The 27,265-nt window shown below is 45.1% G+C and overlaps 4 protein-coding genes and 1 non-coding gene across 8 annotated transcripts in view; 2 read left to right on the plus strand and 3 right to left on the minus strand.

Annotated features, from left to right (window-relative positions):
* The first annotated feature begins 1,696 nt into the window (after window positions 1–1,696).
* On the plus strand, window positions 1,697–2,414 carry LOC103361430 (tripartite motif-containing protein 16-like). The gene is made up of 2 exons (XM_008287508.1): window positions 1,697–1,793; window positions 1,868–2,414. The coding sequence occupies exons 1-2, from the start codon at window positions 1,697–1,699 to the stop codon at window positions 2,392–2,394; spliced, it is 624 nt and encodes a 207-aa protein (XP_008285730.1). The 3' UTR covers window positions 2,395–2,414.
* Window positions 2,415–2,434: 20 nt separating this feature from the next.
* Window positions 2,435–16,431, minus strand: LOC103361414 (elongation factor 1-delta-like). 4 transcript variants are annotated; one of them, XM_008287484.1, is made up of 8 exons: window positions 16,426–16,431; window positions 12,276–12,399; window positions 9,075–9,131; window positions 8,231–8,312; window positions 7,456–7,547; window positions 6,308–6,517; window positions 5,826–6,020; window positions 2,435–2,559 (listed from the first exon to the last, which is right to left on the minus strand). In XM_008287484.1, exons 2-8 carry the CDS (start codon window positions 12,390–12,392, stop codon window positions 2,521–2,523), a joined length of 792 nt encoding a protein of 263 aa, XP_008285706.1. In that variant the 5' UTR covers window positions 12,393–12,399; window positions 16,426–16,431; the 3' UTR covers window positions 2,435–2,520. The 4 variants fall into 4 exon arrangements, with proteins under 4 accessions (XP_008285706.1, XP_008285707.1, XP_008285705.1 ...); XM_008287485.1 differs by lacking the exon at window positions 16,426–16,431 and adding an exon at window positions 16,062–16,077; XM_008287483.1 differs by lacking the exon at window positions 16,426–16,431 and adding an exon at window positions 14,769–14,787.
* LOC103361413 (uncharacterized) lies at window positions 12,992–16,063 on the minus strand. Its single transcript, XM_008287482.1, has 2 exons — window positions 16,062–16,063; window positions 12,992–13,698 (listed from the first exon to the last, which is right to left on the minus strand). The coding sequence occupies exon 2, from the start codon at window positions 13,665–13,667 to the stop codon at window positions 13,041–13,043; it is 627 nt and encodes a 208-aa protein (XP_008285704.1). The 5' UTR covers window positions 13,668–13,698; window positions 16,062–16,063; the 3' UTR covers window positions 12,992–13,040.
* A 1,352-nt stretch (window positions 16,432–17,783) lies between the features above and the next one.
* Window positions 17,784–17,866, minus strand: trnal-uaa (transfer RNA leucine (anticodon UAA)). The gene has a single exon. It is a non-coding gene; the product is annotated as a tRNA-Leu (tRNA).
* A 5,131-nt stretch (window positions 17,867–22,997) lies between these two features.
* The window catches only part of LOC103361431 (pituitary adenylate cyclase-activating polypeptide type I receptor-like), a 44,179-nt gene continuing 39,911 nt past the window's right edge, over window positions 22,998–27,265 (plus strand). The window contains exons 1-2 of the mRNA XM_008287509.1: window positions 22,998–23,066; window positions 23,656–23,764. Coding sequence (XP_008285731.1) covers window positions 22,998–23,066; window positions 23,656–23,764 — 178 coding nt within the window. The remainder of the gene's footprint in view (window positions 23,067–23,655; window positions 23,765–27,265) is intronic.

Here is a 27,265-nt window from a genome sequence, read left to right on the forward strand (position 1 = left end):
TACACACCTGACATTTGGTGAGCACAAACTACATGACATGGTGACTCAAACTTCGGCGTTAAAGCCCGTCATCGTGCTTGATGGTCTCTCTCTCCTGTGTTTTTGTTCCTCATTTTCAAAAATCCACAAACTTCTCAGTCTGCGGCAAGACTCTAAGTGCTAAAGCTGTTTGTTTTATACAGACGCACAAAAGCAACAACATTGTGTTAATCATGAAGGACTCGGTGACAACAGGGACGGAGAAAACGCTTTTATAAATTAACTCATAAATATGCAACGAGGAAACACAAGAGGCAGGATGAGTTAGAGAGTCAGAATAAAATAAGAGAATAATGTGTGATGAGAGTTCATTAAATCATTGAAGTGACTGAACATCGAGCTCCAGTGAAAATGTATTTGTAGGCTGGATACCAGACCGTAGTTATTACATCTGAATTAATAACGTCAAGCCTTCATTAAAGAAGCTCTGACGTGTTTTTAAAAGGACGCTGGAAGTGAATCCAAAGAGCAGGTCTCTGGGTTTAATTAGGAATTAACTCTGTGACACATTCCTGCAGTCTTTTACGAACAGCCGCTCTGAGTGAGTCCTGCTCGTCGGTTATCACTCTGGAGAGGCGAGCTTTGCTTACACGCTTAATTGTTTAACTTTAAATAATCAGCTTTTGATAGGAAATCTGCTGATTGACTGCTAATGTATTTTTTCCATCTTCTTTGTGCTGTTAGCCAGTTGGGTCGGACAGGAAGCCTGAAGGAGTGTCAGTAGAGCACCAGTGGATGTAAACTTCTGGTTTCAGCTTGATGCTCAGCTTCACGTCTCCTCGATGACTCTCAGACATCCTTCCGTCCTGTTGGCCTTGTTGTGTCACATTCAAATGCCGTCCTGTAATTTGCTTGTGCTGCAGAAGTGCAAGTCTCTTCACTTCCCTGTGAGGACGGTGGAGATGCCCGGCACCGACGCGCTCCAGTATCTGATGTATAAAACCATGAGAGGAGCTCTGGCCGACCTGAAGGACAGCCTGGATGAGACGCTTCAAAAGGAATTCAGCAGAATCAACGACAAGGGTACGGCTCACAGCAAAGGTTGTTCTGTTGTGTTTAAGAGACAGGAAATGATCACCATTTGCTCGTCTGTGTTTCCAGTGATTTCACTGAAGGAAAGCAGCAACCTGAGTCACTCAGAGAAGACCAAAGGTATGTGGTTATTATTTAATGATAATGAATATGTCACTGGAACAACTGTCGTCCAATCACAGACGAGCAACTGTAACTATGGAGTTGTCAAGGAAGTGAAACGACAAACTGTCTGATCTAAACAAGGAAAACGTGCATCTTCTACTGAAGTACAATTACAGCAAAAATAAAAACAAAATCCAATTAGTAAACTAAAGAACATAAAAATATAGTTTGTGTTCAAACAGAAGTCCTGGTTTGGTCCCTCTGACTGATTATTAATCGTGAAGCATCAGCAGCGTGTTTCTGTCGTAGCTGCTGCAGCTGTGAACAACTAGATTGACATTTTTATTAATTTAAGGGCTCCTAATGTTATTAATGGGAGAGCAGCAGCCTGAAATGATATATACACACTCACACATGCATGTTTTCCACTTAAAACAACCGGTTGGAAGTTAATTTTTTAACCTGTCGTGTACTTAAAACCCACCTGTGGGACTGGTTTTAAGGTGACACATCTGGAAGCATGATGTGTTTAACGTGTCCTCCCTCCATCCCAGCAGCTAGAGACCCTGACCCGCCGTCCAGCTCAGAGCCGAGGACCAGAGCGGACTTCCTCCAGTGTGAGTACAGCCTCCTGTCACCAGACGTTTCTAACATCCTTCACTATTAAACCAACCGTCTCCGTCCCGTCCAGACTACAACGACCTCTCTCTGGACCTGAACACCGCCAACTCCTATCTGTGCATCACCGACGGCCGGCGAGGCGTGACGACGCGCTCCGAGCCGCAGCCCTACCCGGACCACCCGGACCGCTTCACCAGCTGGGCTCAGGTGCTGTGCAGGGCCGGCATGGCGGGTCGCTGCTACTGGGAGGTGGAGTGGACCGGGAACGGAGGCGTCTCCATCGGCGTCTGCTACAAGAGCATGAGCAGGACCGGAGGAGGCAGCGACTGCAAGCTGGGTCACAACGCCCGGTCCTGGAGTCTGGACTGCTCCCCCACCGCCTGCTCCTTTCAGCACAATAAAGAGAGCGTGGCCGTCGGCGCCGCCTGCAGCAGCAGAGTCGGGGTGTATCTGGACTTCAGAGGGGGAACGCTGTGCTTCTACAGCGTCTCTGACTCCATGGTGCTGCTGCATAAAGCCAAGACTACGTTTGCCCAGCCGCTGTACCCGGGGTTCTGGGTGGGGCTGGGCTCCACCCTCAAGCTGTGCTCACTGTAAACGGACCGTAAACGTTAAGATGTTAATGATGAGACAGACGTTGGTGCTCAAAGCTTAGCTTTATTAACCGTACAAGCCGGGAGCAGCAGCAACACTTTGGTGGAGCGGGGGAAGTGCCGGTGGAGCTCAGATCTTATTGAAGGCAGCGACGTCGACACTCTGGACCTGCAGAGGAACAAATCAAACATGTCAAGCTGTGTTTATTCTAATATGTATGAAAACCTGAATCCACCAAGCTCATGACAATAAAGACTGAATCCAACAGACTGACTTCCATCGACTACTACGAGCTGAACACCTTTTGAACGGGACAGTTTAACCTCATAATATAGTTCAAGTAATTCTAGTCGGCTTTATTTATAAATAAACACATTTAAAACCAGCCACAGGGCTGCACAGGCTCACAACAGAAACACAACGTAAAGGAAGTCAACAAAGTGAGACAAACGATGGCACACGTCAAGGTGTCGACTTCAATTAAAACCCAGAGCGTACATGAACGTCCTCAGTAAGGACCTGAAGCTATAAAGAGACCCAACAGTTGGTGATTCTACTGGAAAGGTCCGGTCTCCTCCGAGTCTAGATCTGGGAACTTCCAGGACCATCTGATTGAATGACTGAGACTGAAGCGTGTAAAAGCTCAGATAGATAATAACCATCTACCACCTTAAACCAAACAATAAAATCCCTGAAACAACCCTGAAGCCGACAGGAAGCCGGCGGAGTGATGCTAGAACAGCAGCATCTTGTATTAGTTGGAGCCAGTTGAGTAAAACGCTGTGAGCTGTTGGTGGCGACCTTCATTTATAAACACATGATCTGCTGCGACATGAACAAGGCTCATATGCAAACTGCTCTGCTTGGTCGTCTCTCCTCGTTTCTGCCTCAGAAGAACCAGATTCCATCACATCTGCAGCTCAATCAAACTAATTGTGCCGGCATGGTTTGAGTTATTCTTTTCTGTCTGTGCTGCCTCCTGGTTAAATTTAACAGCCGGCCTGAATCGGACTAAAGAAAGAGTCGCTGGCTGCAAACGAAGCAGGTCATCATGAGTGAGTTGTGTTTAGTGTGTCCTCGAGTCACTGAGTTACGTCCTCAGACAACAGATTCTCATTTTTAACTTGGTTTAACTCAGTAGCTGGTTGAGTTTCACAGATGCTCAAAAGGACCGAAAAGCAACTAAACACTGTTTTAAATTCCACCGTACAAACAGAAATAAAGGAATATATCATTATGTGGACCTGCAGACAGACCTACATGTGGAGCGACTGAATGATCTGATGAGCCGGACATCACACCTTCACAGTAAAGGATCGTATTTTATCTGTGAAACACGACGTGGAACTATTTCATCTCTTTATTTGTATTCCCTGTTCTGTCCGTGGTGCTTCCACTGGAGCTGCACCAAGCAGAACGAACACATCCAGAGCACCGACTACTGACGTCTAACTGTGGACACGCTGGTATATTGTGTGTGTATTGTGTCACTATTGTTCTCATTCCTGTACCTGTTGCATGACTCTGATATTGTGTGACTGTTAGTAGACTAATGCTGTAAAATCAGTGGATTTAATGAAGAAAACTTGATCTCAGTTCCTCCCCCTCTGCAGCTTCACTGCGTTGCATTCTGGTCTTCCACTGATCAAAGCAGCGCAGTAGGTCTTCTTCTGTCTCAGGAGCTCTTTGGTTTTCATCTCTCCTTTTCAAACAAACCCATAATGGGTTCCCACGAGCAAATAAATAAGTCACATTGTGATGAGACGACTAACAGACGAGGACCTACCGGCCTGCTTTGATCAGCAGACGACCAGAACGCAGGGCGGCTGCAGGAGGAGGAATTAAAATGGAGATTTAAATCTTATTTAAATGTCTTTATGGTTATGAGGACAGTGATTTGCTTTGATGGCTGGAAATATTCACTAGCTCAAGTTCTTTTAAAGGCAGAAGCAACCTTTCAGTACACGCAGCCTCCTGAAGAGTCACGGCGAGAGTTCAGATCCACAGCAAAGTGTCTAAACCTGATCCACATCAACAACTGGTCCGTTGCTCCAGTCTAGTTCATGCACACTGAAAACATCCTGCAGGTTTTACACGACGGGCAGCGGATGCATTTACTGCTCATTACTGGTTGTAAACATCAGATCTCACAGCCAAAACTCTCGTCGTGTCTCCTGAACTCCTGAAGCCAGATCGTGTTCTTCCTTCAGCAGAACCACACTGAGGCTTAATGTTCCTGAAGTTAGATAGAACTTCAGCAGGACCTACTTCTAATCACAACTGTTCAATGAGGTCTGAATTATACTCAATTAAAGTCTGTATTTAGCTGCACTCATCAGGTTTCTTCATTAAGCCGACGTCTTAAATGACACGACAATAAGGAAGCAGGTTGTTGCATCGAGGTAAGCTGCACTTTTTCTAGGGAATGACAGAATCTTCACCTCGTTTACAAGTTTTAATGAGGCTTTCACACACATGCATTAGGACTGAGAATGGACCAGGTGGTCGAGAAGGATAAATACATATAGGCATGGAAAAAATTATTAATCCACCTTGTTTTCTTCATTTTCTTGTTCATGTTAATGCCTGGTACCACTAAAGGTCCAATACCTGAAGAATACAATGAACACAACACAAGATGCAGCTGATCCCATCATCCTTTATGTCCTATCTGACGTGCTGAAGCTTCATCGTATTCCCTGTAGGGTCTATAAGAGTCCATTTCATGTCATCAGCAGCACTGCACATGCAAAAGCCTGGAGTGGTTTCCCGCCTACGTTCAAGCCGTAGCCCCAAAACAAAGCACATTCGTTTGAATTTGTGCAGCAGGAGTGTGCTGCTGTCACAGCAGAACGATGTCAGAAGCTGGTGGAGAGCAGCCGAGACTCCTGAGTGCATCATGTGACTAAAATGATGGAACATGTCTGATATCAGCTCTGGAACTAAACTCTCATGAGATATCATATTTTAGTGGTACCAGGCATTAAAATGAACAAGACATTGAGGAAAACAAGGTGTCCAATCATTTTTTCCCATGACTGTATATTTATGTATTCTTATTTTCTAAACAACTGCATTCAAGGCTCGACTGAGACTGAAGTACCGCAGGGTGCCCTCCAGAAGTCTGAATATTAGTCGATTTAACCGCTGATGAGGACGGCACGCAGCATCGTCCATCACCACAGTCCAGTCTTCATATGTACAGATTCACAGGTACCACCTGCTCTGATGTAAACTTTCATCAGAGCTCGTTAACGCACCAACACTAAGAAGATGTCGAACTTTTTGCCGTGAGCACCGCATATAAAGTTCTATTCAGCTCCATGCTACTGAGACGGAGGCAGAGGTGTAGGAGCCGTTAAACCTCGGTTACATCCCACGACTAGTTCTCCTATCAGACTAACTGACCATTCATGGACACCAAAGCTACTTACGAAGTCCTCAAACTGGGTGATCTCCTCCTCCAGGATGTCGGTGCCGACCTTGTCATCCTCGACCACGCAGTTGATCTGCAGCTTCTTGATGCCGTAGCCGACCGGTACCAGCTTGGAGGCGCCCCACAGCAGCCCGTCCATCTGCACCGAGCGCACGCACTCCTCCAGCTTCGCCATGTCCGTCTCGTCGTCCCACTGCGAAGAGGAAATGTTAGTCTGGCAGAACCACGAGAACTCAACAAGTAAAACATCTGTCCACACGTGCAATCACACGGCATGGATCATAACTTAACTACATGCATAGGAGTTGTTTTTTTCACTTTATAAACTATTTGATGCACTGATTTATGGATTTCATCACCTTTTCCCAGATAAGTCAACAGTCGTACCAACCCGACTATAATCTAGTGATTATCATGAATTTATCACATTTCCAACAACGACACTTGGAGCCCCGCTGCAGAGCCTTGACGGCTACGTACAGGCTTCACGTCCAGGATGATGGAGGACTTGGCAATCAGGGCAGGTTTCTTGGCTTTCTTGGCGGCGTAGGCGTCCAGGCGCTCCTGCTTAAGGCGTGCTGCCTCCTCATCATCGTCGTCACTGCCGAACAGGTCCATGTCGTCGTCGTCGTCATCGTCACCGTTCTCCACCTTCACCTGTCTGACGGGAGCAGCCTGGACGGGGGCAGCCTGAACAACACCATCAGAGAGGATTAAAAATAGTCCTGATTTGTTAACACAACATTAAGACATCAGTATGAAAGGCTTCTGATAACAGAGCATTAATAGATCATGTGCTGTGGAAGGAAGGAGGACGCTAGCAGCCCATGATGAGTCCTCCAGTACAAAACTGAGGTCTGTACTATGAAACAAGTTTGACGTACACAAAGAAAGCCTGGCTAAGTCGGCTCGACAAAAACTAAAGCCCCAGTCAGAGATCAGGAAGGTGGTTCAACTTTCAACTTTTTTTTCAACTTTATTGAATTTCCCTTCTGGGATAAATAAAGTATTTTTCATTTCATTTCATTTCTTCGTTAACTCAGACTTCCTGCTTCAGATTCTGTTCACATTAAAGGAGGCGTTTAACGCGTCACGTGACTCTTCTTCTGCACTGAATGAATCGATCACGTGCAGCTGCTTCAGTCAGCTCCTTGTTTTAATGGAGAACTATGAGGAATATTAAAATTATGATGGTAAAAATTGCTGCTCCCGACCAGGTTAGCTCCACAGCATCAGTTACCATGGAGACCTAGCTCCACAGCATCAGTTACCATGGAGACCTAGCTCCATAGGATCAGTTACCATGGAGATCGGGCTCCACAGGATCAGTTACCATGGAGACCTAGCAGGTAAAAGGAGAGCCACCATCCTGACACTGAAAACTCTGACTTTGGGCTCAACATACCTGATAACCCACTGATCTGCAGCCCTCTGTTCAATCATAAATACCAGACAACACAAACAACAACAAAACCAGATAAAAGCTTTAACAACTTCAACAATTAAACAACAACACACTTAACAGCATAGGTGACTGTTTCAAGCAGTTCCAAAGACATCTGCGGTGAGACATCTGTGTTATAGACGCTATAAAGACCTACTAATGTATGAAGCTCTAAATAACCGACCTTAGCACATGGAGCAGCTGCTGCAGGAGTCTTCTCCAGCATCGCAACCCTGGACTCCAGCTTCTGCAGGGCGGCTCTCATGTCCTGCACCACTGACAAGCAAACACAACAGGAGAGTTAAACCTGAAGGGACGAAGATTCAGAAAGCATCAGGGAATACTGACATAATACCAGAGACGGCATAAAGGACGGACTTTACACTTTAAGAATAACAACAGCAAAACTGCACGAGTGCTGCTATATACAGTAGAATCTGAGAGAAGAAAGAAAAGTTTAGGCCTTATTTTGGGGCAAAGTCACCAAACTACCGAAGAAGTTTTTATCAGGTTTGACTGGTGGTTCTCTACATGAACCTCCCTTAGATTCAGGCTGTCGGCCTGACATCCTCCCTGGATGTGAGACCGGCTAAAAAGGCATTTTGAGATCACGTTTTAAACTGACAAAATGATCAAACTGTTGCTCATCCAGCACTGAAAAACTGAGAAATATAACTTGGTCACACTCCCTGGGCTCCACTTCTTGGGGCTCTACCTAAACATCCGTCTCCTTGGCTGACTAACATCACACGGTGTCCATCATCAGCTGTTCTATGGTTCTGAATGGGTTTGGTTTCCCTCCTGAAGTTAGCTACGAGTTGTTTTCAACACAAGAGTGAAACAAGTAAAGCAACCAGACAGCTCCCTTCATACAGGAGCTGTGGCTTCCTCACGATGAACAACTTCTTCCTTCCTGTCACATTTTCACTTGAAAGACTGCACCAAACCTGAGGACACACCTTTGTGCAGAGTGTGGTTCTCCATCTCCAGGCTCTTCATGCGTGAAACCAGCTCCTGGTCTCCTCCAGCATGTGAGGACGACTGCAGGAAGATAAACACAACTTAATTAGCAAAAGGTAGCGTCAAACGAAGCAGGTTCATGAACGTCTGGGTGGAGATCCAATCCTGAAGGGAAGTCGTCAGAAGAATAAGATGAGAAAACACAAGCCATGCAGGGGTACGAACCCGTCACACACACGATGCTGAGGTTAAATGAACTCCGTCTATCCACCATCAGGAAGGTTTCATGTTCACAACGTCAGCATGCAGGTCCACAAACACACACCTTCACCCACTTGATGAAACGTCTCTCCCCAAATTAAAGATTAGAGCAACACTTCCTTTTTATCCTTCGATGCAGAGTCAGAGGATTGGTACCACCCCCATTAGCATACAGCAGCTCGTTAGCTTAGCCGCCGACAGCAGCTGCCTTTACAACTGAACAGTGATTTGCTAAATTCTGTCCATCAGCGAGCTCCACAGATGTGTTCAGAGCTTTGGACAGAGCCAGGCCAGCTGTTTAGCCTACGAGACGTGAGGCTGGTACCAATCTTCTGACTCTCGGCAACTCTCAGTTCAGTTTGATTTTAACCGATTATCACAAAACCGAGCAACACAAGATTAAAACCCGCTGATTCTGATCCCACACGTTCACATCCTGAGCTGTTTGTGATGGAGGCAGCAGGACGGTGAGGCGGTGGCAGCAGCGTGACAACAGCAGCAGTAGCAACACACTCCACCGTGTCGGTCATGCAACGCTCCCGGCCCGGCCCGTGGCGGCAGAGCCGGACGGGGACCACTTACGTTTCTGTGCTGCCGTTTCTGCTGGCGCCCTTTGGCCTGCTGCAGGGCGGATTTCACCTGCCCCCAGGTGATGCGCAACGCGAGGTAAACAGGTGAAACAGTGAGAGAGGAAGAGAAGAAGAGAGCGATGGGCTGCAGGTAGAGAGCAGGACGCTACACAGTCCGACAAACTCAGACACACAGCGGGACGGACTGTGTTTATGGAAAAATCAACTGCAACGTTTTGTTTTATCTGCAGATATTTAATGATCAACTTCTCCTTAAACGTTGAACCAAAAAAAAGCTAAATATCAGGAACACATGAGAATCCAGACTTCAGAATTAAAGATGCATTCGTTTCTGATTTAAATGAAGAAGCTCCTGTTTTATGTTTTTTGTGACGAGAGGCTTAAATGTTCCCGTGGCGACGCTCACATGAGGTCGCTAATGAATGAATCAACAGAAGGGGGTCTTCATTGCAGGCAGTAGCAAAGCATTCTGGGATGTGTAGTATTAGCAGATTTGATATTATCTCAAATCTAATTCTACTGCGGGCCAGATTTGGGCCGCGGGCCTGAGTTTGACACCCATGCTCTACAGAATGCTTCCAGTGAACGCTGAACATGTGAAAGAGAAAAGAGACGACATTTTCTAAAAGTTGCATTAATCAGCTTTTATACTAAAACTGAATAAAAAGCCCCTAATTATACTAAAATAAAATCATCCAATCCCGAAGCTTCTCAGCGCTGGTTATCCTGTTTCAGCTCCACACCTGTACACGCTGGTCACACCTGTTGTTCTGGGAAAGTCTGTTGTGATTAATTGTGGAGCTCTTGTACTATGAACCTTAAAGGACTGGTTTACTCTCTAAAGTCTACCTTCGTGGTTAAACAGTTTAATTACAAATAAAAGCATGTTTACATTCAGATCAGTTGACGTGACGGTGAATCGATTTGGCATCAACTGTGTTACGGTTGAATGGCACAAATCACACACAAGCACAAGAACAGAGGAGGTCCAGTCACAGAAACCCACCTCACTACAGGTCAGAACCACACAGGCTGCCTCTGAGCAACACTCACACATTCAAAGCAGGAGTCATCGTTCGTAGCTACTCGATTTAATTTAAACCTTAAGTCTAACATAAGCTTTGGCTAAATTCACCGTTTACACTGAAATTTCTTTAAGAACAAACGGCGCTGTGATCACTGTGGACAGAACAAATGATTACGGCCACCGGGGAGACTTTCACTGTACATAAACGAGTTTTGTTTTTATAAAGCATCGACCTAATTAGAAAAAATACCGTAATGTCTGGACTATAAGCTCCTACTTCCTTCACACGCTTTGAACGCTGCGGCTTAAACAGCGATGAGGCTAATTCATGGATTTTTACGAATTCACCTGGAGACCAAAGTGAGGCTGAGAGCGACGACGACAGAGAGACTGAGGAAGTGATGAAGTGATTCTGAGGCTGTTCAGCTCCTGAAGACACTGAAGAAGACGACTTTAGTGGTTTTAGTGCAGGAGGAAGATGAAGATAGCCATCAGTGACTTTTCCTGGTAGCTGCTGGAGTTTTATTTCCTTAACCAGCCGTGTGACAGGAAGTGTTCAGAAAAAAGCCTCTACGGTACGGATTTAAATAAAAGTTTTAAAAAAATCTTTCTGTGTAAATATCTCATGTTTCAATGTGGACACCTGCAGCCTGTAGATGTACACACCTGGTTTTCTTTTTAGGCTTAGTGGGTGTGGCTTATATTCAGGTGCCTCCATAGTCCAGACATTACGGTAGTTTTCTGTATGAAAGTGACTAACATGAGCAACTTACTGACGGAGTGCACTAAAGATAACGGCAGCGAGCCGACAGGTGTAAAGGGAAATAGAGCACGTCAGTGACACTTATTTGTAACTATTGTTGGTACTGAGAGGCTAAAATGTCCATCATGTGTTCCCATCTACACCTGAGTTAGCACTACGTATTCACCCGTCCTTATAGTTGAGCACAGTGCTGCCACTGCTGGAGGTTTGTTGGCAGCTCTTAGCTCAGTTTGGGGACTCCTGGACACTCCTCTGGGCTTCAGCTAAAGCCGGGGCGAAGCAGCATGCAACAGAGGAAAACGCTGAGTCACTGAACATACAGAACGATGACTTTTAAAGACAAAGTCCTTGTAATTCAAACACATAAAAGACAAACAGTCCATCTAAAGCAGATCAAGTCTGGGTTTTCTATCTGCATTGGATGTTGTAATCTAAAGTTTGTGCACATGTTGGCAGCAGCCTGAGGGCTCACAAACCCAACACGGCGACCCGACCTGCACCGCTCACGCTGCAGCTGTCATTTTCCCACTCAAGCACACCAAGTCCTGACATGAGATCTGCTTTTATTTGAACGTTTTTTTCCGTCCTGATGCAATGAAATGTGTCGACAGCGCTACCCGTGGATCGCTGTAAAGGCGTGTGGGCAGCAACTGAAGGGAGACATCAGAAACATCTCAGCACGTAAAGAAAAAGCATCAGAGAGAGGAAGTGTGACTTTGTGTGATTTGGTGAAATAACCCTTTAAGGAAAGCAGCCTCTGATGTCTTTTTGTTTTTCAGGCCTGTGCAGGAACTCTGAGGGCTTCTGTAGCAGCGCTGAGGAGACGAGACAGCTGCCAAATCACCTGACCCTCCTCGCTAAGGCGAGACGCTTCTAAATCGAGTGGCTTCAGCTGCTCCGGGCTGCCGAGCGCTGAGACCGACCGTGATGCAACTACAGGGACTGAAAGGGCAGCGTGGTCTGGACAGGAGACCGGCTGTAACCCTCTGAGGCCGAGCACTTTCTGGGAGATTTCCTTTGCTCCTGTCACATTTTTACTCACTGAGGGCTCATGTAGGGAAAAATATCGTCTGCACAGCCTAACAGAGCTGCAGTTATGCTGAAAAGGGAAAAGCCCAAAGTTCAATTTCTGAGTTTCAACATGTCAAACATTTTTATTCGTTTCTACGCTCGTCTGCTGTGAATCCAACAGAAACGTCCCCGAGCTGCTGGTCACAGAAAGGCAGAATGCTTTCTATTCAAATTATATCCATTTTAACTGTTTCTGGCGCTGATAAATTGCATAATTTTAGCAATTTTTAAAAAAGAAAACACTTTTCAAACCTGCTTGTGTGTTAAAAGGCTGAGACACAAGAAAAGCTGCATTAAAATCAACCTACAAAACAAAAATTTCTTTTGGGTACCTGTTGCTGTGGCGAGGACGGGCCGTTGGCGCCTTCGTAGAAACGCCTCTCCGCCTCATCGTAGCGGTGTTTGTCGAACCAGATGTTCTCCGAGGCGAGGCACTGCACTCCACTCATGTTGGCGCTGAGGAAAGGGAAGTCGGGAATTTAGGAAGGATTAGACGACGCAGAAAACACTCATGGTTATGTGACAGCTCATCTGCTGGAGGACCAGGTGATTAGTGGCTACAGCCAGCGACACGGCAGCGAGACGCCCGACTGGGACGTCCAGGGTTACGACAGCATGCTCAGCCACAGGTGATGATGTGGGTGGAATAGGGAGAGACGACCCAAAGCGTGAAAACAAGCATTTCCTTTTATACACAACCAGCAAGCTGACGCCACAACGAGTGTCATGTAAAACAGCAGCAAAACATAAACAAGTGGCTGCAATAACTTAATGCATTTCACATCCCTTCCTCGTTTTGCTGACGGCAGCAGACAGACGTCTACACATTCCTCACACAAACAGAGCTGCCTGGTCTGCAAAGTCCGGATTACAGAACACAAAGCCGGGTCGCTGCAGAGACCCGCTGCATTGTATCAGCACCAGAGACGGTGAAAGGACGGACCCGTTTCACTTCACATGTCAGTGTAAACAACAAGAAAATCCTCCCTGCTTTGTCTGTACACGACCAACAAAAAATACACAAGTTAGCATGACTTCAAAAAGAAAAGAAAAGGCCAAAATGCAGACGGACAACGAGTACCAAATACTTCCAGCAGTTAAATAAACCAACAACACAGATCTCTCCCATTCCTTGTGTGAGGAGGCTCATACTTGTCCCATCTCGGCCGGCCCTCCGTCTCGGAGAGGCCCCTCTTCCTCGGGTGTGGCCCCCGGCTGCCTTTGCCTCCCTGTTCCGTCTCGGAGGAGGTGCGGCTGCGCCCCCTGCTGCCCTGGCGGTGAGGCGTGCCCGAGGCCTTCACGGTGCTGACCGGGTGGCCCTGGTCCTGGCTACGTCTGGTGTGGAAGGTCAAGGATCCTCTGGTGTTGGGGCTCCGCGGGGAGGACGACAGCGGCCCGTTGCCGTTGGAGGCGAGCCGGCGATGGTAGCTGCCCTCGGCCTGCTCGTAGGCGCTGCGGTTGTACCATATGGCCTCGGACTGCATGCCCTGCAGGACGGGGCTCCGGCCGTACGAGCCGCCCGCCTCCACCGAGGAGCTCAGCCACTCGTCTTCAGCCCCGGAGCTCTCCGACTGCGTGTGGCGCCGCAGCCTCCTGAACTGGACGTTGTCCCCGCTGATGATGCCCCTCTCCACCGGGGGGGCGTTGGCGTGCCTGAAGGCCCCGACCGGCGCATCGCTCTGAGGGGCTCCTCTCTGGTGACGGTTTGCCAAAGACTGATCCATTTCTCTGTTAACGGGGCGTCTTCTCTCCTCACTTGCATGTCAGAGGTTTGTAAGGAGAGAGAAGAAGCAACAGGTGGAAGCTGGAGGCATTAGTTCAGTGTGGAGTTAGTGCAGCTGACTGGTTAGAAACATCAGCTGATGTGGGGGGAAAGCAAAGAGACGTCAGATTGATCAGAAAGCTTCAGAGTCCAATTGTACGAATTAGGATGATGCCCAAGAAGGTTAATGATCAATCTCACATGGCACTTTCAAAATGGGAAAGCCAAAACAAACAAAATGTAACGTGGCTCTCAAAAACAACAACAACACTTCGGTTAAGACGGGCTGCAGTGTTTCCTCAGTACCCAGTTTGGATCTAAAACCAGTGCGGCACAAATACTTTTAAATAACAGAAACTAACGGTCAACCTGACACTGAACTACAGTCTCAACTTGACGCACATCGAGTGGATCAAATGCAGATTCTCGTAGATTAATCGTAGTTGAGTTCCTTGAAGACGTTCCACCTCCATCCAAGAGGCTTCATCAGCTCTGACTGACTAGTTGGGAGTTCCACATCCTGATATCCTGAAGGAGACGTTAACACCTGAGTTTGGCTTTCAACTGGAGGCTTGTTGCTCCTCCCCCTCGTTATGTGACTCGTTAGTGCTCCCTCTGCCACAGTGGGGTTCGTTAGGGTCTCTGTGGCTCGGTGTGGATGTGGGTTCATCTTCCTGGGGGGAGATCTTAGGACTGAACTGTGAACAGGTGAGAGGTGACGCCTCAGACCTCCACCTCTGCTGAGGGATGGTCTTTCCAGTTTGATGGCTTCTTTCACTCCTCTCTCAAACCATCTGTCCTCCCTGCAGGACAACATCTGTACGTAGTTGTCTCTTGGATGAGAGGTGAAATGTCTTCAAGGAGCTCCAGCAACAGTTGCTACGATTAAACTACGAGAATAATCATGACCCGGATGACTGAGAGTCTTCAGACATCAAATGCAGATGTTGACAGGTGTGTCATTCCTTTCAGACGCAGCTCTACTCACTAACGAGGAAACACTGTTTACGTATTAAACATGATGTTTAAACACCCAGTAGTTCAGCAGCAGCATGTGGCTCACCTCGGTTTGGGCATGATGCAGGATAACGCACGCTGCCTATCGTGGAATTGAACATTTAAATAATTCAAAGCGTGAAAATTAAAATAACATGCATTTATAAACATACAGGAAATCAACCAAGATGCACGAACAACAACATCCTGTAAACGTCTGACGGCAGGATTTAACCGAAGCAGCACGACACAGGTTTCATGCTTAAAATAAAAAAAGACTAATTTAAATAACTGTACACGGTAACTTTAAAAACACTGGTAGTGCCGATATAGTGTCTCATTTGCCAGTTTATTAGGTACAGCAAGCTAAACCTAAACCTCAGCTCACAGGAGGCTGTTTCAGAGAGGTGTCCATGTCAGTTTATGATCGTTTTGGAGTTAACCTGAGACACGTTTCAGACATTTACCAACAAAACACGACTGAAACAAGTCCTGGATCGACACTAAATTAGTAGTTTGCATCACTTTTCACACAAAAAAACATGCAACAACTTTCCTCTGTTGTTTAATAATGTGAATGATTAATATGTAGACGAGGGATTTGGACAAAAATGGCAACTTAAACAGGTTCACTTGAACTTCTGTCCAAATGATTTTTCAATTAATTAAATATTTGGCAAATTAGCAACGTAAACGGCTGTTAAGCTGCAGCAAGAAGTGGAATAAACACCAGAAACACCTCTAACCTGGTGCTTTTTATTACCACCTGTCTAATTTGAAGGGCTTTAACGCCACTCAGCGCTCCACGTTTCACCATTTTGAACAGGAACGAGGAATTTAAACTGAATCCACCTTTTTAGAAATTAATCCAGCATCACGTTCAGTCACTAAAACTAATGTTTCTGCTCAGGAATACAAGTAAATAACTACAATTTGACGTCTTAATCAGGAAATAATAATGAGCTTTACTGTTTTTTCAGCTTTTTTTGTAAAACAGTAAATTTTAAAACACATGAATGACAATAATAATTATATTTTAGCATTAAACACTTCATTTAGGTTAAAGATCTTCTACATCCTGGTGTATGAACCATCACAGAGACATAAGAAGTGATTCATGTAGGACAGCTGGGGCACAAACCTGACACTGGGTGGAGGTTTAATGGATTTGTTAAACCCTAAATATCCCAAAATATGATGTTTATTCTCAACAAAACCGTGTTGTACAACCATGAAGGTCGGAGGAGTTGCTCATTGAGGCTGCATTAGTTTCTAGCATCCAATAAACTGTAAAAGTCAAAGCAGTAAACCAGGACGTGTGTTAGAGGAGCTGAGCAGCAGCTTGGACACAAACACTCACCTTCTGCAGCCGGAACAAGAAGCTAATGACCAAAGACATGAAACACATTCTTATGAATTTAGCTTGTATGACAAACCGAACATGCTAACTTCACAGCACAATAAAGAATCACAGTTTGAGCATCGTGTCACAGCAGATATGTCCGATGAGGTGTGAGCAGTGAGGGTCCTTGCTGTCCTCCGTGAGCAGCCTTCACACCCAGAAACCAGCTAAAGTTACGCTTCACAACTTTTTGACAGCCCACCAACTTGGAGCGACCACGTGGCGCCGACAAACCCCGAACTCTGCGCTGTTTGCGGGTTAAACGGACGGCACAGTGTTTGGGACGCACCAGGTCGTTAAAAGGCAACTTTAGTGCACTTACTTTTGGTTTTATTCGACGTTTTATGGCTGGACTATCGCCGCTTTGCGTGCCGCCACAGCTGTAATCCGACGGTGGAAGAGGACTCGCATTAGCGGGCCGCCCGTATTATTGAGCGGCGGAGGGGGGGCGGCGTTAGCTTTCTGACGATTATATCGTTTATTTAACGGTTTATTTCGTCTCTATGCGAGATATAATAACAAAGAAAACACAAAGAAAAAGAACAGATAGCTTATTAATTTTTAACCACAAAACGTTGACACGTTTGAGCTCCCACATGACATGGTACGATCCGTTTCGGCCGAAGACTTCATCTCCCATGATGCTTTGGGAGGCCGCTAGCGGTTTTCTTGTGATTTTATTTTTTATTTTCTTCAACAGCAGCGCAGTGTCGCTTTGACAGATGGACTTCTGCTACTGAATCACTTAACGTAAACTTGAAGATTAAAGTCCGGTCCAGATTTAATGGCTTGCGGAGCCGAACACCTGTTTCTAGTTCGTCCTGCAGAGGGTGGACGAGGCGAACCGAACTACACATCCGGGTCCGTACAGATTTTAGAAATATATATATATATTTAAATTTGGAGCATCATTTTTAAATGTAATGTTATCTGGTGCATAACAACAATAGTAAAAGTTGTGTTAAAATTTAATTACTTAATTATAACTTAACTTAATTATGTAAAGTTATCTGGAAGTGATAAAATTACCCTTTTTTTAAAAAGTTAGTTTTCAGATCGTGTTCAACTGCCATAGAAGCAAAAAGTATGGCTCCAGTTTGGCACTGTAGTACGCATAGTTTTAAGCAATATTATCTTTGCTTTGGTAGATTTACTGTATTGTTGTTTCATGTTGAAAACAGCTGAAGGCTGCTCTGGTTCCCTGTTTACAGCCGTCCTCAGATGTGTTCATCTCCTTCCATTAAAGAAAAGGCAAAATCCACAACAGTCACTCAAATAACTGGAAACTGAAAAAAGTAATAATAAATAAAAATTAGCAAAATTACAATTTAGTGAAATCTGACGTTGCTTTTAAATTGTGGTTGAAAAGAATAATTTAAAAAAAAATTACGGCACTTTGCAGATTTTTTGTTTAGTGTTTTAAAAATATTTCTGTTGAACCACAATTCAAAAGCAACATTATGATTTTCATTACATTTTTATTTATTATTACTTTTGACCATTTCAACGTATTTCAGTGACTGAAGCTGTTTTTTTCTTTTCTTAATGTGCAGATATGAATAAATTTGAGGACGACTGTACATTACAGTCTGACTGTGTTGATTTCAGATGAAAATCTCATTTCCACCATAAGAACAGCAGACAAAGCTCTGCTGACTTGATCTGTGCGTCCAAACTCACTACCAGGAGTGGGGTTCGAACCCACGAGGACATGTGTCCATTGGATCTTAAGTCCAACGCCTTAACCTCTCGGCCATCCTGGTGGACGAACACTGAACCAAACACTCAGCATTCCAAACACGCTGTGATGCAGCACAAACTCATGCAATGCAAATGAACTCTTTGATGCGTTTCCGACCTTTTAACCCCGGAGGGTTGAGTTATGCTGACAAGTTATGACGAAGCGATGAAAGATTCCAACTGTCAGAACTGAAGACTAAATGTGGAGCGTAAACGATCTCCTACGTCTGTATGTGAAACCGTTAAAAGACACAGACTGTAAAATCAGATTTAAAACCTTTTGTCTCAGCAGACTTGTTCTTATCATCAGACTTCTGCAAAGTGACGCAGCCATCAAACCGATCAGGTCTTTATAGATCCATTAAAACTCATAAAGTCACATTTTGCATCTTTTACCTTCAGCGTCATTCGTTCGTGCTGCAAAAGTCGTCAGAGAACAACTAATCATGGACTCTTTAAAACTGAAACCAGGGTTGGTAATGTTTAAAGAACGAATGAAGACGATAAACTCGTATCATTAAGACATTCTTCTCTGACCCGAGGTGCTCTTGGAACAAATTCAACAATAGCAATTTGACAGCTATTCATCTCTCATCCAGCCTTTTGCTGTCCTACTTTCTTGTTGCTTCCAGTGCTCGTGATCACAGGTCCTGAATTTTGCATTATGTACGGCCCATATCCAGGCGGTACAGCTCACATCTGCTGGGTTCTGTTCTGGTGTTTCAAGAATTTTACTTTAACTATGTACAGTTCAATTGGGGAACACGTCTGCGTGTCCCGGATGCTTTAAGATGCTTTTCTGAGATCTAAAATGTTCTGTACACTTTTAATTTGTGAAGAAAACGCTGCTCCGCTGACTGTTCGCTCTGTGCAGCTGCATCACACCAAATCCAACTGATACTCAGACGGTATGAAGCGGAGCAAAGACATCATGTGACTGCTGACACGTGACACGTTTACGGGTGAGCGGAGCGAGAAAAGCCACGTTTTCCACCAAACCTCCATCTGTAATGTTTAATTAGTGCTTCAGATGAAGGTTTAAGGAAAACGGTGTGGACAGTAAGAGGTAACACCTGAGCTGCTTCTGAGCCTCGGGGGAAGTTCATCGCTGAGCATTGGACCTGCGGTTCTGATGAGATCTGTTTAAGATGGAAAGATAAAACAGAAAAAAGCCTCTGATGGCGTGTGTGGAGCCAGAAATCCTATGAAAGTGAATGAAAGCTGTAAACCTGTGGGTAGACATGATGTCAGCTTGGTATTCATTTGTTTATTTTACACAGAAAAGAGTCAAAATACAAACTACGACCACTTTTCCTCCATCGCTGAAAAGCAGAGAAGCTGAGAGATTTTCTATTTATTTCCAGATCACTCTAGTTTAAGTTTAAGGTTTCCAAACTAATGTCAGAAAGTCGTCACTCACATACGCATGTTAAAGGGTAAAAGTAAGGCAGAGAGAATTATTTTCTCCGTCAGCAGATCATTTAGTGTTTGACTGCAAACCGTCAGAGAATTATTTATGTCGTCTGAGTGGAGAAACATTTATGTTCTCAGGTTAAATCACAAAGTGGTGAATTCTCTCTTCAGGTTTATTATCTTTAGCTATTATTAAAAACTTTGTGAGTATGAATAAAGCTGAGCTGGTTGGATGTGGCCACAACAAGGCAGCATCCATCCATCATCTCTACACCTTAATCCTCACCAGGGTCATGGGGGGCGGAGCCTATCCCAGCTAACTCAGGGTGAAGGCAGGTTCACCTGGACAGGTAACCAGTCTATCACAGGGCTACACTTAGAGACAGACAACCAAGCACACTCACATTCACACCTACGGACAATTTACAACCACCAATTAACCTCAGCATGTTTCTGGACTGTGGGAGGAAGCCGGAGAACCCGGAGAGAACCCACGCTGCACGGGGAGAACATGGAGACTCCACGCAGAAAGATCCCGGGTGTCCTCACCGGGACGCCAACCAACGACCTTCTAGCTGTGAGGTGATGGTGATAACCACCTCTGCATCCATGAAATCATAAATATCAGGAAGCACACTCAGACTCAGCAGCTTCAGATCTTCTGGCTCTCGCCTCCTTTGATGGTCTTTCATCTTATACCGTGTTTGCAGAGCAGATGGGCAGGAAAACACGGTCACGCATGTGTTTACGTGTCAGCATAACATGTTGAGATGCTGCATGTCGGTTCAGGATAAATAATTCTATCAGCTGACACAGTTATAGCTCTTCTAATTATGTTCTCTGTGTCTCTGTGGTTTGGACATTTCTCAGTTATTTGATTCATGAATCATGAACAGCAGCTCTCGTGCCCCGGCTTCCCCTGACCTTCACTCTTCCATCTTCAGTCATTAGCCTACATTTCCCTCAGAGCTGCTCCCAGTACAAAAGGTTGCAGCAGTTCTGTGCTTCAGAGGGAGACTGTCTTTTATCAGTTGTTTTACGGCATCATTACAGCCGACAGAAAGGCCTCGCGGCTCCACACAATGGGAAGCAGTGAACAAACAGCCACCGCAAGCTCCTGTTTAAACGCAAACAAACAATTTGTCGGAAAAATCAGCACCAGTGGCGTCACTCCAGCCTTTTGTTCGCCCGTGTTTGTGAACCAGTAAACGGGAAGCCCGTGTGAAAGTGATCATTTAAAAGAGACGTTTGTTTTTAATTGTTCCGAGGCTGCTGGGACACGAGGCCACACCTGGAGACTGATGAGGAGGAGCTCTCGTTAAACACCTGAACTAAAGTGTTCCTGGAAACGCGTGAAGGTTGAATCCTACATTCTTGTCCTGGTTCCTCTGCAGGGAAAGGTCAGACTGTTTTAGCACGGCGCTGCTCCACATTCACACCTGGAGACTCGGTGAGGTGACCCCGTTAGCAAACCACCTCTAACGGAGCAACGTGGAAATAAAGTCCTCGTTCTGAGGCCCCGATACGCTACCACAAGAGCTCTTCTTAGTCACTTGAATCCTGCAAACCTTTCTGGAGATCTTAACAGCTGTGGTTCAGTCTCGGCTACATTTGTCAGCCTGTTGAGCTATAAGATTAACGTCTGCTGTCCCTGAGGAGATCCGTCTCTGCAAACTGATAGAAACACAACAAACAACAGAACCGGTTGTCATCCGTGTTCACACACACTTGCATTGTCACTGACACAACGCTGCACCGTTCGTTCACACAACTGAATCTGATCTGAATTAGTGCAAAACAAGACGTATGAATCATTAAAGAAACCAAAAAGCTGCTTACGTAACTGGGCTCGCTCGCCAACAAGCCGCTGCACGTCCTCCTCGTGAAGACTCAAAGGGAATCACTCTTTCAGACGGTGTGAAGCATCTGAAGCACCTGTGCTCTGAATTCTGGGTCATTATTCTCTTAATGACTCACATGGCAAAGACAAGGACAGTAAACAACTTCTTTTTTTGCTCCACATGATTTATTTTTCTTTTATCCTGCCTCTTCTTGCCCAGAGCGGCTCCACGGCCACCTTCCTCCTCCTCCGTCTCTGGAATAATAGTAATAATAATACATGTATCGTCAGGTTTGCAGGTGACTTCATTAACACACGTTATGAATCTGCACCATCTGAGCACCTTTAAGCTGAAATCATTCAAACAGGATTTAGGAGCTGGAGAACTTTACAACACGAAGCCTCAGGATTGGGAAGAAAATCATGAATGAAAGTCAGTAAATATAAAAATCATCTTCATCTTTTACTTCCCTTTCCTCTTTTTAATTGTTTTTTTAATCAATAACAAACCAGGAAGTAATAAAGCAGCTGAAGGATCTGACAAAAAACTACAGTTAATCAAATTGTTTTTTAAATATTTATACTGCTTTTCTATTGCGCAGAAAATGATCAAGATGTTTGAAACACCAGATATTTGGCATTTTGGCTTTAAAAATACTTCAAACAGGCCACATGTGTTCATGCAGCTCTCAGATGTACAGCACTGAACTGAACCTCTGAGATTGAAGTATTTCTATTTCATGTCGTGCATTTAATTGTCTGAGGAGGTACAACTTCACAACCCTGTGTCAGGAAAAGTTTAACTTCATTGTACAACTGTGTAAGAAAAACAATAAAAGTATGAAATGCCTTTTATTTGATGTTAATTGAAAAACAAACACGTAAATAGATAAATATTCCTATGAAATGAATAAATGTGAAATAATATCTGAAATGAACAACTGAGGCAAAAAATATATACATAAAATAAAATAGATGTCCCTGTAAATGAATAAGAGGTCCTTTAGAAAATGTTCTTTTCAAAATAAAAGCCTATTTATTCAGTTAGCATGTTTATTTATATACTTATTGCTTCATTTAGTTATTTCAGGATTTATCTCTTCGCTTGATTGATTCGTTGTCAGCAACTGAATCAATCAACCATTTTCAGAACGATCCATTGGTTTGACTTCAGTGACAAAATAAGAGTTAATTTCTCTGATTCCAGCTTCTAAAATTCAAACAGGAAGAAGGGAAGGACCTGGATACCTCTGGACTGAACCAAAGCCAATTTTATACTTCAGCTTACTATGAGATAAATGGAGACAATAATAGAAAACAATCATTAGTTGCAGTCCTTTTATGTATTCGTGTGATTTTTCCTTGACAAACTCCAAACAGTGGAGTTCCTCCGTTTTACTTTGAATCCGCTCAATAATGAAGCATCTATTGTATCATGTGTTAATAATGAAGGGACCAGCATCTGAGCCGGTGTGCGGACACACGGACAGCTCTGCTGTCTGCCTCCTACAGTCATCTACATTTACTAAACGTTAATGTGACTTAAAATGAGGCCAGTGGCGCGTTGGGTTGGTGCGCGTCCCCGTTGGCGCGTTTCTGAATGGAGACGTTCATTCAAGTGATTCTGCTTCTGAGAGGGGGGGAGGGAGAGGGAGAGGGAGAGAGAGAGAGAGGGAGGGAGTAACAGTAGGAGGACGCAGATGCGCGCCAGCAGCAGCTCTTCTCTCCTCAACTTTGCAGCTCGCAGGAGAATCAGAGGTTTTTCTATTTCAGCGCGTTTTCACGGTGACACCGGACAGAAGAAGTCGGTCCTGAAGAGGCGCAGAGCAACACCTAAAGCTGGATTTACGCGCAGCATCACCATCCGCTGAGGGACATACAGAAGACATCAGAGCCTGGAGATGTGTCATCAGGGGTCCAGAGGATTCATTCTCGTCATCTTCTGCCTCCAGCTGTGGTCCGGGCCTCTGGTAAGGGGCATTTCCATTCTTCTATTCATGCAACACATTTTCCTGAAACACTCGTGTCCACAAACTGATGAAAAGCGGCTCAAAGTGCAGCAGAAGTGCTCCGGTGTGATGAGGACACGATCGATCCCTGGTGGCACCTTTATTCTAACGCTGTTACCGTTATTGTCCTCCTCCGTCTCTTCGGGGAGGCTCCGCACTCTGACAGCAAATGTCCTCATTAGGCCGCTAATTAGCGGGAATCAAGGCTCCCGACCTGCATCCACATGCGCCCTGGTGACAATTAGAGCCACAAGGCAGCAGTAACCCCGGAGGAGGAATCAATACGGTGGTGCTCAGGTTTACGCATGAATCCACAACATGCAGGCGAATACAAATGATCTGAATGCGTCGATTTTAATGAATTTCTGGGCACGAATCAACTTCGTAATTATCAGGGAAATTCACATTTATGTTGTCGTCTTTCTTGGAGGTACTTATGTGACCTTTCAGCGCGTCTCTTCTGTTGATTGTGTTTGTCTAATTAACGCTTTGCCGTCATCGCTGCTCTCCTCCAGATAACTTAGCGGCTTGTTTTTCTTTTTCCTTCCAGGCTGAAGCCATTCATCCGGACTGCGCCATCATCTCCCAGCACCTGAGGGCTCGGGAGGTGTGTAGCCAGACGAGGAGGAGCGAGGCGCGGAACCAGACAGACCACAGCGGTGGGTTCATGCCTGATGCTGCTGCTTTGTGTCACACTTTGAGGGGAAACCGAGAAACCTTGCTGCACCCAGACAGGATTTTAATAGACGGGAATGTGGGCAAAGCTAAAAAATAAAAAATAAAAAATCTACTTTGGAGATGAGCTGGGGAGTAAAACACAGAATGAACCGGGAGGGAAAGTGGTGGAGATGAAAGCTTCTGCAGCAGCTGCTTTCTGCTCTTTGTGCTGAGATGTTTGCAGCTTTGTGAGTTTTCAGCTGATGTGCTTCATGTGAGGCGCTCTGATGGTCTGCAGGAGACACAGAAGTCCCTAAAAACTCATCTTTGTGTGTCAAAGTTACACATTTAGAAGTTTTTTTCCATGAAATAATCCCTTAAACTAGCTTCAGTGCAGCGTCTTGTGTGTGAAGTCTCTGTTTGCTGCAGCTCAGCACACCAGCTCACCTCCACCTGACCTTAGGCTGCACAGCCTCAGCACGTAAACCAGGCATACTTAAAACCAGAAACCGGTTCTGAGGAAGAATATTGATACAGAAGCTGGTTCCTTGTTCTCCACAGCAGCAGAATGGGTCAGAAATCAACAATCATGACTGAAGTTCAGGAATTCTGTCTTTGACAACGAGGTCATGTATAAGATTTAAGCCACTGATCATCAGTATTACAGGCACCGGGACATGTTCAGTGTTCCAAACAGCCCAGGAGCAGACATGCTGCAGCTACATGAGGAGAAAAAAGAAGGTTTTCCTGTTGGTAAAACATCTACAGTGGATTTTTGGTTTTAATACTGACAGTTCTGTTCATGTGTGATGACAGTTTATCTTGAGAATCGCAGCGCACGGCGCAATAAAATGTGATTTCCTTGTTGTTGAGCCACCTGTTGCTGCATTTTGGTAGTTAATGATTAAAGATGATTGCTGCAAGGCGACAATGCTAACCACTGAGCCACCTCACAGCTAGAAGGTCGCCGGTTCACGTCCCGGTGAGGACACCCGGGATCTTTCTGCGTGGAGTCTCCATGTTCTCCCCGTGCAGCGTGGGTTCTCTCCGGGTTCTCCGGCTTCCTCCCACAGTCCAGAAACATGCTGAGGTTAATTGGTGATTGTAAATTGTCCGTAGGTGTGAATGTGAGTGTGCTTGGTTGTCTGTCTCTAAGTGTAGCCCTGTGATAGACTGGTTACCTGTCCAGGTGAACCTGCCTTCACCCTGAGTCAGCTGGGATAGACTCCGCCCCCCATGACCCTGGTGAGGATGAAGGTGTAGAGATGATGGATGGATGATTAGAGACATGCTGCTGCAGATGTCAAAGGTTAAATCTCAGTGTCAGAACTGAGAACACCATAAACTCCTCCACAGAACATATTCGTACAAATGTTTGATTGTGAACTTTTCCACATTTAGTGCTGACAGGCTGCTGCTGGAGACCAGAGTCATGTGTGTCTCTGGTGTTTGTAGTTTTTCTGAACAGTGAGTTGTTTGGTTCCTGTTGTCCAGAACGTGTCACTGACTGTGTGTGAACCTGCACACGACAGATAAATGAATCTGAATCTGTCTGCAGCTGCGTTGGAGCCAAACGAAGGATGCAAATGATCAAAAACACAACGCTGAATATTGGATCCGGCAACGGGTCAGGCAGATAGAACCACACGATCAAACATCCCCAGAACATTTAGTTGAATAACGACAAATTCTTCCATCTGAACGCTGCCTGAAAAACACGTTAAAAATCAACAGGCTGTTTTCTGTCATTAGACTAATCAGCTAATCCAGCAAAGGCTGAGAGGAAAGCCTCTTGTGAAGCCTGATGAGCTTCATCAGAGCTGAACGAGGAGCTTCTGGAAAAAAACAGAGTGTGAATCTACAGATATATAATCTATATTCAGGTTTTAGTGAAAGCTGTGCTGCAGGTGGATCAGAGGTAAAAGTTCAGCTGCAACAGAAACAACAGGAAGGAAAGAGCCGATTAAAAAATAGCAAATTAAAAAATCGTTTGCATGCTGACGCGCAAATTTGGCTTGTCGTCATAATTAGTTCAACACATCTTGAGTGGAGGGAGAACTTTGATATGAGATGAGATCAGTGGAGCCACATGGGAGCATCACAGCAAACTGGAGCACAACAACAAGAGTAAAGCCAAAAAACTGGGACGTACAAGACGCAAGCATTTACCAGATACAGCTTAAATAAAACCAAATACGAGCGACAACAGAACTCACCTACAGGTAGACAACACAAACTTCCTCTGAACAGATGAGTACTGTAACAGAATGAGTACTTTTACTTAAGTACTGACGCGTTGGGGGACATTTCAGACTCCTGATCGACTGAACTGCAGAAGAAAGATGTTTTTATTGCTCTACATTTATTCACCAGGTGAAACAGCTCCGTTATATATTAATTAGATGAAACCACATCCAAAACAGTTTACATCTAGTAATAGTGAAGTAATGGAGTACTTTTACTTTGGATAGCAGATTTTGTGAGCAACACTTCTAGACTTAATATTTTTACAGTATTCTTAGAAATAGAAATTAATTTATTTTAGATAAATAAGCTGGAACCTGGAGTCGGGTCGCAGCAGAACCGGTGTGACGCTGCTTCAGCTTCACCTGACAGAACGCCTGCACAGCGCTACCTCACACCTGTCCTTCCACCTGCTCGCTCTTCTGATCTGACTCACCTCCTTCAGAACAAGACGTTCATCAGAAACTGCAGCAGAACAACATCGAGCGGCTGAACTTTAACATTTTCAGTCTGATGCGGTCTTAATCAGCGCTGACGCTTTGCTCATTGTGCAGATAAACGTGTGCTGATGAACTTCACCGTCGAGGAAGTCGGTGTTCTGCCAGCGTGACGCCGACAGGTGACACGTCGCCACGCTGAGCTGAGAGTCGTGCAGAGCTGAAGTTTAGATGAGAAAGGTCATCAGTGACTGACTCCTGGTGGCTTCAGCAGGATCTAGACTGGGTTCAGATCTGCTGCTGTTGGCTCAGAGTTGATAAACAATAATAGTCTCAGTCAGTTAAAAAGCTGCAACTGACAATGTTTTTCATCACCAGTTAACCCGCTGACGTTCTGATGACATGAGCAGCTTATAAAAAGTAAAGAAACAGATCATTACTGTCTTTAGGTTGATTATGTTGAAGAAAAGCTGAAACACTTGATAACAGACGACTCCATGTTTGTAGGTTTTCAGAAAACTTATTTTCTTGTTTGCTTTAGATAAAATCAAAGTGAAGCTGAGTGGATCTGACTCAGTGGAAATGACAGAAATAGAGATGACTTCAGTTTGATTGAGCTGTACGGTGGTTCAGTGGTTAGCATCGTTAGCGCCTCACAGCTAGAAGGTCGCCGGTTGGCGTCCCGGTGAGGACACCCGGGATCTTCCTGCGTGGAGTCTCCATGTTCTCCCCGTGCAGCGTGGGTTCTCTCCGGGTTCTCCGGCTTCCTCCCACAGTCCAGAAACATGCTGAGGTTAATTGGTGATTGTAAATTGTCCGTAG

Source organism: Stegastes partitus, unplaced genomic scaffold (genome assembly GCF_000690725.1).
Source record: "Stegastes partitus isolate 25-593 unplaced genomic scaffold, Stegastes_partitus-1.0.2 Scaffold503, whole genome shotgun sequence".
Lineage (NCBI taxonomy): Eukaryota > Metazoa > Chordata > Actinopteri > Pomacentridae > Stegastes > Stegastes partitus.